Source organism: Colius striatus, chromosome 6, assembly GCF_028858725.1.
Source record: "Colius striatus isolate bColStr4 chromosome 6, bColStr4.1.hap1, whole genome shotgun sequence".
NCBI classification, from domain to species: Eukaryota; Metazoa; Chordata; class Aves; order Coliiformes; family Coliidae; genus Colius; species Colius striatus.
Genome location: NC_084764.1, coordinates 35,053,437 through 35,066,630, shown reverse-complemented (window position 1 = coordinate 35,066,630; position 13,194 = coordinate 35,053,437). Strand labels below are relative to the sequence as shown.

Here is a 13,194-nt window from a genome sequence, read left to right as displayed (position 1 = left end):
CAGAGTTTAACAAGTTTTATTCATAAACTGTTTGGGGAAAGGAAATTTACTGTTATAAAAAAGTCCAGAAATGAACTGACTTTCTTAAAATCTGCTAGCCCGTTCAGGCACGTTTATGAATTCACACTGTAACTGCTAAGGGATCACATCTCCACACATATTACTGAACCTGGGCTGTAATGAATGTTGTATTTCAGATGTGTACAGAAAACACACTTCTGTAGCCAACTTGCAGCTAGCATTACTACATGTTACACAATCACCTTACAATAATAATGAAGAGGTCAATTATTTCTGTCTTTTTATACATTTACCCGGTATGACTTACGCAGTCAATCACAAATGATATGGTTCATTTAAACAGGCTTGTAGTCAAGCTTGGACTCCAGCTTCTTCGAATCAGCTACTTTCCTAACAGCTTTCATGAAGTCTTCCTGAACTACAAAGTCATGATCAGCACGGATGGCAAACATACCTGTGAAGAAGAATTTAACAGCAAGGGTAAGCTGGTGCTCCTGGCAGCAACAGCACAGAGAAGATGGTGCAGAAAGATCCACTCAAAATGAAACCTAATCTGAGTTAACCTGTCTGCATACAGACTTTCACATGGAGGTCTTGGATGATGGTAAGAGGAGTAAACTTCAATGAGGTCACCTTACTGAACTAAGTGATCACTGAGAAGAAACATGTGATTTGTTTTAAACATGTATTTACTGCATTTCTCAGCCTTCCTATGTAGGCAAACCCGCAGTGTACAGTGAATTTATAATGGGGAAAAAGCATTAAATAGTATTAACTCTCCACTCACATTAAGACCTGGATTCTCCCTAAAAAGGAGAAAAACATGTACTATCGCTGTTTATGGAATGCATCTAGTCACAAGAGACAGTATGTCATAAGACAACAAGTGGTCAGAGGCCAGCTCCAGCTCAGAAATGGTCTGGCTGTTTTTCTTCTCCTGTCATGCTGAACCTGAACTACAGAGATCTTTGATACCATGCACATCAGTCCAAATCCAGATGCAGCTAACTGTGCGGATCCAGGTGGTGTATGGAACAAGATATTAGCAGGCCTCATGTCACACAAATGCAATGCTACTGCTCCTTTCTGAGCAGATCCATTGGGCTGTTGCTACACCTAGCTGGTTTATCTGCAGACCCAGTCAGAAACTCGTCTGTAACCTCAGAGGGCAGATGTAAGAACGAAGTTCTATATGACTGTATTAGTCATAAAGAAACTTGGAAGAAAAGAGATTTTATTCAAGTTCCATCAAAGCTTCAGGGCATGTCACAGTCCAGACAGGCCTGATGTGCTGGGAAACATGCAGCTGTTACGGCATTTCATCCAGACACTAACATTTCCCTTGAGGAACATTTCCATAAGAGCTATCTAGCCCTTAAGGAAGGAATACAAAAAGTGAGCATCATTTAGCAAGTTCTGTGCTCCAGTAGAACACTTTTGACCTCTTGATTTTAATCCACAGACATAAGCATCAGAGAAACAGCTCAAACATGTAGCATTAAACAAGACTTAGCACATAAAAATTAAGAAAATACCTGCTTCAGTGCAGACATTTCTCAAGTCTGCTCCATTAAAGCCATCTGAAAGCTTCACAATTGCTTCATAATCTGTTGATAAAACACAAAAGACCATTAGAAATAAATTCACACTTCCTATTACAGATGCCAATGGAATATATATCCAGCTAAGAAAGAAACACTTCACTTGGATGTCAGTGCAAATCGATAGCTGTCCACTAGGCTGATAAATGAAATTAAAAGGGGTAATACAGCTGATGATTTCATTAAAACCAAAATGTATTGCAGCCAAAAGCCTGTAGTACATCATTAAATCCCAAGTTACTAACTCGTGGTTACAAACATCAATGTGAAATGAAAGAAGAGCTACATTAATGTGCTTAACATCATTTAATTGAGGAAAAAAACCAGAAAACTTATCTCCAAATGATATTAACTCAGTCCCTTCCTGCTTATAACAACTGCAGCTACTAAAGGCAATTAACGTCTTCATCTATTAAGCCTGATATTTTATGCACATATATTTAATAAAGCCCAGCTATGGTTATAGTTTCTAGACTCAATTTCTAAACCACTGTTGAGCCTCCAGCATGTTCTGATTTTTGCAAGGTTGCTTACTGAAATAAATCCACTTCTGCAAAACTTTTCATACTGAAGGAAAAAGTTTTGAAATTAAAAACATTTGAACTGAATGCTTTTAATCTTAAGAATCAAAAAACCCTAGAAATTACAATTCTTCAACTGTATTTTAATTCCATGTAGCACAATGTCCTATGAACAAGTCTTCCCATAACTGGAAAGTAAAAAAAAAAAAAAAAAAAAAAAAAAGACAGGCATGGTGACTAAGCAATGTCAGACATTGCAAGGTTTGTCAGTTTATGGTCTTCAGCAGACACCAGAGAAGGAGGATCTCACGCTGGAACTTTGATTTTAATGCAATTCTCACCCCAACCTTGCCAATATGTCCTGGCCTTCCTTTCAGGACCTCAAAGCTGAGCATTGCAGTCTCCTCCTATCACATTTGGATATGTAGCTATTGTCCATCTGACATTTCACTTTGCTAAACAGTGTAAAGGAAGGATCCCACCCTACCTCTGTGTCACTACTCAAAAGTGTAAGAGAAAGGATGAAGTACATCAGGTTCACAATTTGCTTTGGAGTTCCTTCCCTATCTCAAACTACAGTGGCATGCAAGCATGTTTAAGGCAACAATGCTGCTAAGAAAGGCAATTCTCCTCCTCCCTCTTGCCCACTCCCAGTTCATGCAGCCACATGGCAAAGGGGACCAGTTCCAGTGCCCAGCCTGGCTGCATCAATTGCTGGTGTCAGCAGAGGTGGGGGTGGAGCAGGCAGGGGCTGGGGTGCATTACTGAAATAAAGGGCAGCCAACATCTTTCTCAAAGCAAATCACACTTACAGTATTCTTAAACAAAGCTCTGAAGTGTTACTGTGAAACTAAGACTCTGGTCAGCTTAGACATTGAACACAGTCATTAAATAAACCTTCCCCATTTTATCTGACAGCTTCTTTTCCCCATTAAGCTTTAGAGAGAGCTCTCTGCACCACTAACCAAAGAAAATCTTTGTTTCAGACAAAGAGGTTTTCATTACACCACCACTGAACTCCAAAGTAAGTTTGTCCATGACTCTTAAAGATTCTTTTTTTGTTTGCAGACTTCTGCAGTAAGCTTTGTTTTCTTTGAGGAGGGGGCTAATGGTAATGCTGTTTACTTGCATTAAGCTATTCCTTTAGAAACAGGAAACTACTTTATGAGAACCACATTGATTTTCCCGTGTGTTCCAAGGGTTTAGATTCAGTTTTCCTTTACAAAAGACCTAGCAACAGCTCAATCAGGATGCATTACAGTAGAATTCCAAGAGAGGGGAAGTTGTACAACCACTGCAAGGGTAGGAATTAGAAGGGCAAAATCATGTTAACAACTCACCCTCTTCCCATCTTTACAAACAGAAGGAGGAAGGATATCCACATAACTCCCTACTTACCTATTTCGCCATGTTTAGTGATAGGACCCGCATGAATCTTCAAAATATCTAATCTGGCTTGTTCATTTGGTAGATCAATATCTAGAAAGAATAAGAACTTTAATAAAAGCAGCTGACCACAATTCATATGGATAACATGTTCCTTCCAGCCACCGTGAAGCAGTAACTCACGGATTTTTCTGTCCAGTCTTCCAGGCCGCAGAAGTGCAGGATCCAGCGTGTCTGGTCTGTTGGTAGCCATGATCATTTTAACTCTGTGCAGAGTATCAAATCCATCCATCTGGTTCAGTAACTAAGAGAAAACAGAAGTTTGCTTTTAAACAATCCCAGCTCTTCCTAGTGTGATCCATTGTACTTATTTTCTGCATGAGTATTTTCAACAAGATGTAGAAGTGGTAAAGATAAGGCAGGAAAAAAAAGCTACGAGCCTTGTAATGAAAGGTCACAAGCTCCCTGTATATTCTATAGGTGATAAAGAAGAGTTTAAGATAGACAACCCTTTGCCCAGAGAAAAAGATGGTGAACAAACAGAGCTCAAACGTGAAAGACTTAGCTAAATCAATAAGGTAATGAGAACAGTGTAAGCACTACAAAAGTCAGGGGTTGGCTGAGACACTTTGAGTGTAGTATATTGAGTCCAAGACATTAAAATTAGACTTGGAGAACAGCTTCCAGAATACTAATACAAACACTGGAAGACATTTTGTTGTGAAGATCCAAAGTACTTGCTCTTTGATCACAGTGATTTCATTCTTTATGTAAGGCAGACAGAGCCTTTTGAACCAGGCAAACTGTTTGCAAACACAGGCCAATGAAGTTTCCCATTAGCTTCAAAGTTCTTAATTGTCACCCGTAGTTTTAAAACTCTCTTCACACAACCCAGTTTACCAAAGCAATTAGTAGAGAAACAAAGAAATTCAAAACTAGGAGGAGAAGTAGTTGTAAGTCAAACAGTTTTAAACAATTCTAAAATGTTTAGAGTGTCTTTGGGACTGAAAGAGAGAAACTCTGCTTTTTCTTCTCTAAGAAACAGGGGCCCTCCAAGCCTTCAAAGAAAGTGCAGTAGGCAGCAGCAAAATCAAGTCACAACAAAGACAAAATGGCCCAAATAATTTTAGCCATTTTCAAGATTCTTTCAATTAGTCTCCAAGTTGATTTCATGGTTGAGTCATCAGGATGTGCAGCTGACTTTTCTGAAAGGAGCATCGTCACTTTTAGCTTCAGGTTATCAATTCAGAACAAGTTCTACCGAGCCAGGTCACAGTGTAACAATCCCCATCTGTATTGTTATTTAATGTGGACTGTACAGTATGCAGTCACGGATGAGACACTCACCTCCATCAGGGTCCTCTGAATTTCTCTGTCAGCTGAGGTGCCTTCAGAAAAACGGCGTCCACCTGCAGCATACCAAACTCCTAAGTTACAGGACTTTATTTTTGCCACCCTGTCACATTAAGTCTGAAGACATTAGGTATCCCTTTTAAACTGCAGGCAAGGAGAGGTGGTATTTAAAAGAGTTAAACACACATTTTTAAGATGCCTTTTCATATAGGCAAAAATATCCAAGCCAGATATAAACTGGTAAGGTTTTAAGCTAGTTGTAAGAGCTCCAGGAGGAAGCTAAGACACTTGTCCTGCTAGGTTTCTTCTGAACAACCACACCTGCACATTCTCTTTGAGAGGACAGACTGGAATTCCAATAGCTACAGTTAAAAGGAGCCTCTAGTCCTTCCGCCAGGCCATGTGCCTTACCAATAGCATCTATCTCATCCATGAAAATGATACATGGCTGATGATCCCTGGCGTAATTGAACATCTCTCTGATCAGTCGGGCACTTTCACCAATGTACTTGTCCACTATTGAACTTGACACCACCTTTTGAAAGACAAGGGACAGGTGAATGAGGAGGCTGGAGTGCAAACAGATTAAGCACATGGGCATGTGATAAGTGTAAGAGAAAAATTGCATTACCTTTAGGAAGTTGCAGTCAAGCTGGCTAGCAACAGCTCTTGCCAAAAGTGTTTTCCCTGTACCTGGGCAGAGGAGACTGAAGCTGTTTAACAAGTAACCTCACATTGCACATTAGAGACTTGAAGAAAAAAATAAAAAAAGGGAAGGGTATAAAAAGAAACAAACAAGGCTATTGCCACAGTCTGAGGGACAATTAAGCATTCATTACCCTTTCCTGAGACTCACCAGGGGGCCCATAGAGCAAGCAGCCTTTTGGGGGTATAATTCCTACACGCTGGAATAATTCTGGGTTTGTAAGAGGCAATTCTATTACCTGCGAAGAGAGAAACAAACTGAGACTCTATTCAAGTTTTAAATAAATCAATAACCCCAAGAAGCTAAGGATACACTTGCCAGCCTGTTTCCAGATATCTGTATTATTTATTTATGCAGCATATTTTGTAGAAGTAGTTCAGTGAGAAAATGTCAGATTCATCTAATGGATTGATCCACAACCCTGCGCTTGTTGCTCAGACTTTAGCTCTGCACTGGCTTGTTTCTCTCAAAGCTCTTTGCTCAAGCTGCCATAACACAACTACTCAGAGAGATTCTAGTAGTTTTTGTGCAAAATTCAAGTTTGATTTTGCTGGTTGTCAGTCCTAACTACATCCCCCCACTTCACTTCATGGAACTCCCTTAGCCTAAAGAGTCTCAGATCCTTCAAATCTTCTTCTTTAGAGGATTTTCTTCATTTTAATCTCAATTCAACCTACTGTAACAGTAGAGATAAGAGAGAACTAAAGAATTGGGCGTTTAGAATAATCTTTCTCTGCTACTGCAAGGTGTGTGGGCAGCACTGCTGTTGTTCAAGCCTAGCCAACAACAGAGCACCATAGAGCCACTCACTCACCTCCCAGCCTCCCATAGGATGGCAGAGGCCCTAGTGAGGTGGAAAAAGATAACCAAAAGCTTGTGGATTGAGAGGCAAAACAGACTTGACTTACAATAACTAAACTAATTATGTTTTAATTTATTGTTTTTATGTTTTATTATAACAGTGAAAAGAATGAAGTATAGTAACAGTAATGAAGAGAAACAAATCCCAAGCAAAAAGATAAGTGCCGCCCACTGTGGTTGCTCACTACTTGCTGACCAATGTCCAAGCAGTGATCTGTCCCCCTCAGTCAACTCCCCAGTTTCTATACTGGGCATGACATCCTGTGGTATGAAACAGCCCTTTGGCTTGCCAGGGCCAGCTCTCCTGGCCATGTTCCATCCCAGCTTCTTGTGCACATGCTGGCTTCCTCTCATTCCCAGTACCACTCACTGGTGGGGCAGAGGGAGAAGCAGAAACAGCCCAATGCTGTGCAGCACTGCTCAGCAATAACCAACACATCCCTTAGCTATCAACATTATCTTCAGACTAAATCCAAAATACAGCCCTGTAGCAGGTACTGGGAAGAAAGTTAACTCTATCCCAGCTGAAAGCAGGCAAAGCACACAATCTCTGTTATAGTCAGCTGGCTCACAGCAGCACGGGCTTGCCTGCAAACTCCGACATTCCTGGGCAGGCACGCACAGCCAGCAGCACTGATGTCCCAGCTGACAGGATTACTTCAATATGAGCCCACCTGCACCCCACAACCACCCTGCTGTTTGCCACAAAGACAATCACAAAGCTGCAAAACACTCCACCCACGCTTCAGAAGTTCTCTTCTAGCACAAGAAGATGTGGTCTAAGTTGATAAAACATGGAAAGCGCCTATCTCATAGGACCCTTCCACAGCAAGACATTTTTGTCCTGAAAACACTATATGGGATATAGGATATGTTCTGAGTGGAGATACTCGATACCTCTCGCAGTTCTCTGATTTGTTCTGACAACCCTCCAATCTCAGAATATGAAACATCCCCTGGATCTTCATGAGACATGTTATAAACCAACGGATCCACTTCCCTTGGCAAATATCTGGAATAAGGAGTTAAGAAGAGGCATTTGTCATTGTGCATTTGTCAAGTTACTGCAATAAATTTTACAGCAAGGATGAAAATGTTTTCTTCTCCTCCCACCTTGATGACAAGTATGTTTGCTAAAAAAAAGCAGGATAAACCCCAAGCCTAGACATTTTTTAAAGTTCTAAACCAACCAACCAAAAGCTTAAAAACCTGCTGAAAAAGTCGAGTTAACTGAATTATTTTTGCAAAGAACCAATTTATTTTCAAACCAGATATAAGAGACATCAAGTCTTCCCTCAAAGTAACTGCCGTTCCTCAAGCACTGCTTTGCAGAAAACACACAATATTACAAAAGCTTCGTGTAACCTGCTCCAATCCCTATTCCCCCATCTATATGATGAGCAGAAGAGTAGAAACCTACCTCATAATTGTCAGAGTGGTCATGTCCAGAGCAACTCTTGTCCCTGGCTTCAGCTTACTTTTGTCAAGCTAGTCACAAAGAAGACATTTCTGTTAGAACCACATTCCAAAACAATATCTAGTTTTAGTCAAGATATTTACTGTACCTTACACTCTTTGCTCAATCACACGTAAGCAGAAAATAATGCTCCTGAGCTACAAGCTAATAGACTTGTTTAAAACACTGCATCCCCATCACCACCATCTTTTGGAATGCTTGCATTGAGAGAAAGCTGTCCCACTGCTTCATGGGATCATGCTGCTTGGGAGAACCATTCCAGGAGCTGGGCTAGATCAACAAATCTGCTGTTTGTCACAACTGGACACCAGCAAAGCCAAACCAGACCACAGGCAAAAATTTGTGTCAAGGTTGAAATAGATCTTGAACAGCAAGTCCTTAACTTACTTCTATCACTTTTGACAATAATTTTTTTTTGCTGCTGTCAATCTGACTAGATTAGCAATAGATCCAATTGTCCCCCTGCTTGACACAAGACAGAACCAGCCATTTCAGGGCAAGTAAGCAATCCTTTAAGGACACACACAGCAGGCTGCCCAGTTGAGTACAAACTTGCCACCCTTCTACTCCATGGGTCTTAATTCTGTAGTGACAGAAAGAGTGAACAGATGTTCCTAATCTATTTTCTCCAAGTCTTCCCTCACTTGCACATTTTCACATACCCAGTGATATCCCATATTCAAACTCACCCTTTCAGGTGTTATTCCTCATAGGACAAGAGGAAATAGCCTCAAATTGCCCCAGGGGAAGTTTAGATTGGAGCTCAAGAAGAACTTTTTCCCTGAGAGGGTTGTCAGCCCCTGTGCCAGGCTGCCCAGGGAGGTGGGGGAGTCCCCATCCCTGGAGCTACTGCAAAGCCATGGAGCTGAGGTGCTGAGGGCCATGGGTTAGTGCTGGGCTGGGCAGCGTGAAGGGAGAGCTTGGACTCCATAAGCTTATAGGTCTTTTCCAAACAAAACCATTCTATAACTCCTTTGCTATCATTTACCCTAGACGTCCTCCTCATCCACCTTAGAAGTTTTTGTCTGCTTACTCCCTTTTTGTGAGATTTTTAAGCACATTAGCAGCCCTGTTGTAGTACAGCCTGCTAGATTCTGCTGGGATTAAAACAACTAACTTATGTTTCTCACCTGCTTTTTAAGAAACCTTGCCTAGGAGAGCAGTCTCACAACACAACTTTCAACAAGGATCAGAGATTACCTCACTATGATTTTTTTTCTTTTAAAGAGGTACTCAATTAACATCTGAACCATACGAAGACAATTTATTCTGAGCTTTACCAATATGGCATCTGAATAACAGGGATGTCAACAACTGGTTGGGAGTGCTGCCTGAAACTTCCCATCACATTGAAGTGACTCAGAGTCCCTTACCCACGTGGGCTTGTCAGCCCCTAGTTGTGTTCAGGATCAAGCTGTCACTCCTCCCTTACTGGGGGCACTAGCAAGATATCTTTCCAAATGCCTAATCTTAACAAGTCTCTAAAAGCTTGAAATTCTATCAGATTCAGTGTTGCCCAATATATTGAAGTTATTCTGCAGTGAGAAGAAAACAAAGAGAAAACACTTGACCTTGAACTCCTTAAGAAATGCACTTTAAGAAAGGGAAGTAATTTTCTTGCCATTTTACCATTCCTCAGCAGCACAGCACAGCCACAAGGACTTCGATCAAAAACTAGTTTTTCTAGTCTGTGAAACACTCCATGGGAAATCATTTGCCTCAATATTTTGACACTTTGAAAACAATCATGGGTATGGTATTTTTTGTCTCTGGTATAAAATCACAGACCCTTTAAGATCAAAGAGTGTTTTTCCTGAAGAATAAACTTGAACATAAGTGCTGCAAAGCCAAGCTCATCCAAGCACAACCCACTCCTTAGCATTGAACTCTGTTCCAGTACAGTCTCAAGACTATCTCACATGCCCTAAAGTGGCATTAAGTACACTTATGTTGCAGATTTTTGTTCATTCTGGTGAAAGGAAACAGCGAGTTTGCACCATAATATATTGAAAGTGACTGACTTTAAAATTATGTACTTAAGAGCATTTCAACACCAGCAATGCTTGCAGATGTTTTTTTGCAAGCAAAAATGTGTTGCATGAGCTTGCTCGATGGAAGTCAAAGGTTTCTGTGCTACACAAACTAATGCACTTAATTATACCCACATTTCCCAGTTTGTCTCTAAAAAGAAAAAAGGTTCCTCCTTACTGAAAAATATCCAACCCATTGACAGAGTCAACAGCATAGGAAAGTACCTACTGCATTAGTTTTGTTCCCTGACTACTGCTGAGTACTGTTAACTGTGGGCCTCCACTAGGAATTCTCCAACAACTAGAAACTCCCCCTCTGTCTCCCTTTGTAAATCAGAGTACAGCAAGCTCCCCACTCTGCCACTTGCTGGCTGCCTCTCAGTTCCTACAGCCAGCACACTACCCTTACGACTGAATCAGTTCAAAAGAGTTGTTCTCTTTTGTCTGTCAGAGTTCTGTAACACCACTCTTCAATTTAATTTCCAAGTACAAACCTTCGGCTAATCCAGGGATTTTGGGTACAGTAAAACATTTGCACATTAGTCTTGCAAACACATTTTCTTTCTTTACAGGGAATCAGAAAGAGTTCAAAGTTCTATAACAAACATCCGTTTCTCTTCAGAAAGAGAAAGAAAAGCCACCTCTAACATCAGTACTATGCTTGAGTTCCTTTTACTGAAGGAAATTCTATTTTTCACAATTTCCACACAACAGAAGATGCTGTGATTGTGATGTGCTAAAAGCTCAGCTGCAGTTACCTTTCTCCACTATAAAGGAACCATTTCAAGACGCACTGAGATGCCACAGTTGTTAAAAGATCTCACTTTTCTGTGCATTATAACAATTAAAACGCTGCTGCCTTCTCAAGATACACAATCCTTCCCCAGGATTTCTCTGTTCAGAAATACCTTACAGTCTCATATTTCATAGTCTTCATTTCCGGTTCAAGTCAGGTATGAGGATAATAAAATCAAACTAGAGACTCGCTTTTGCTCCTCCAATGGCTCTGCAGCTGCAAAACACTTTCACCAAGTATTGTGCTTCCTACTTAATAAGCAGCTTTGATAAAGAAAAGACAATCTATGGGTTTTGATTACTGCAAGTGGGCCACACTCAGTGCTCAGTTGACCAACAAGAAGTTTTTAAGCCCTGTCTGCACTACATCCCTTATACTTTTGTATAAAAATAAGAGTGAAGAATACCTCCCTGTGGTTCTTGCTGACTACAGCACAGGTATTATGCTGTCAGCCAGGTTCTACATTAAAATGTTTAACATCAACATTATTTGGTGGAGGTAAAAGCTGTCTAAACTAGAAGTGACAAGGCTTTTTTTAAAAAAATATCATTAAGGACAATTAAAAATCATTGTTTAGAACAAGAACTTTGTCTACCATAATTACTGGAGTGTGAAAGCATTAGGAAAAAGTACATAAAGGTATCTAGTTACAGAACATTAAAGCTAAAGCTCAGCACTATGACAGCAATGCTCACATGCCACTAACAACACAGCAAGGGAGACTTTATGCAGTTAATTTTCATAGTCATGATTAATTAGCAGAAACACAGAGCTTCCACTCAATGAAAAGCAAAAGACACATGCAAGGTTCCAGGAACGCTGCGGACTGCTTTATCTCTACTTGGTAGTTATACTACTAAAGGAGAGGACAAGCAGATGCCAGTAGAAAGCAGCCACATGCACCTTAAAGGAGAAAATATTTAATCCCACTCAGAACATTCAAAATCAAAGCAAACTTCTCACAAATATTCACATAGATCAGCTACCTGACGCCGACAGCCAACCACGTATCTTGGTCCATTTGTAGCTTTCACAATGACTGGTGAGAAAAGATCAAAGAAGAATGTCAAGTTTACCTCTTTTGTTGCTCTGAATTATGCTTCTGAACTATCCAGTCTCCTGTCAACTCAGATCATCAATATCCCAATTCTTTGCTTCTTCAAATATTTTGCCAGATTTTAACTATGAAAGCTTCTTTTCAACATCTCAAAGAATCTCAGCAGCCCAGCATACTTACATTTCTCTTCTGTTAGCTGTTTAAGAACCTCTCCAACGATCTGCAATAAAAATCCAAACACAATATTAGCCTATGGATAAAATTACCATTGCAAACAACATTTAATGTGTTTCAGGACACCGAAGGTGACAGTCAGCTTTGAAGTTCTCTTTATGCTGCTTGCTAGCAGTTTTACTTCTTCAGATTTTAACTGTTAACCAGGACAACCAGAAAAACTTCCCTAAGCCATACAATCAGTATGTCTGTTCCTGGTAGCCAAATTGTTCCCACTTACTCTTTCTTGATGCCAAAAAATGGACTTAAATGCTACTTCCAGGCAAGTTCACTGTCAACCACCACTACAGGCTGCCCTGACCTCGTTTCTCTCACATACCTGCCCAACACTCTGCAAGGCCTTGAGATCATTTTCTGATTTTTCATATTGCTTGGTGAGCTCTTTCAGTTGTTCCCTTACTAGAAAAGGAAAGAAACACATAATTGTGGCTTGCACACCCTCAACACAACAGCATCTCTTATTAGGAAAACATTTTTCTGAAATCATCTAAAAACCCAGTCTAGACTTTTAGAAGCTCAACATCAAAGGTATTAGTGCCGCACGGAGACATTTCTACGTGGGGACATGCCACAGCCAGAATGAGGACCTTTACAACACGAAAATAAAAGGCTAGCAGAAAAACCTTAGGGAGTAAAACACTGAGGAAAGAAAATCGCCTGTCCCGGTCTGGAGGCGGCAGGGTCTTACCCTCCCGCCCACCCGCAGGCAAGGTGCGGGGGTCCCAGGGCCCGGGCTGCCCCTCTGGGTTCTCCCCAGGCGAAAGGAAAACAGCCACAGTACCGACACGGCCAGCCACGACGCAAGGCCCTGCCGCGGCAACCGGCAGACCTCGGTCCCGGCCCTCCGCCGCCCCTCAGCCCGGCCGACGGCGCTGCCCCGCGGGGCCCGGACAGGCCCATGACGAAGCGCGGGCAGCGGGCGCGGCGGCCGGCGGGCTCCCTCAGGGTTTCCCCGCGGGCGCTCGGCGGCAGCGACCGCCACAGGGAAGGGCCCGCGGGGCGGCCACTCACGCTCCTTGAGGCGGCCGTCGATCTCCTTGTGCTCCAGCAGCTTCTTGCGGTAGTCCTGCAGCGCCTTGTCTCTCGGGTCCGCCATGATGAGCAGCCGCCGCTCATAGGGAATGCCGGGAAGGGCCATGGCCGCCGGGGGC

At 41.7% G+C, this 13,194-nt stretch overlaps 1 protein-coding gene across 1 annotated transcript; it reads right to left on the bottom strand.

The window, feature by feature from the left end:
• PSMC6 (proteasome 26S subunit, ATPase 6) lies at nt 1-13,194 on the bottom strand. Its single transcript, XM_061998037.1, has 14 exons — nt 13,055-13,194; nt 12,363-12,442; nt 11,990-12,029; nt 11,739-11,791; nt 7,870-7,937; nt 7,347-7,461; nt 5,739-5,826; nt 5,514-5,575; nt 5,294-5,417; nt 4,877-4,938; nt 3,713-3,833; nt 3,542-3,622; nt 1,557-1,628; nt 1-475 (listed from the first exon to the last, which is right to left on the bottom strand). The coding sequence occupies exons 1-14, from the start codon at nt 13,179-13,181 to the stop codon at nt 357-359; spliced, it is 1,212 nt and encodes a 403-aa protein (XP_061854021.1). The 5' UTR covers nt 13,182-13,194; the 3' UTR covers nt 1-356.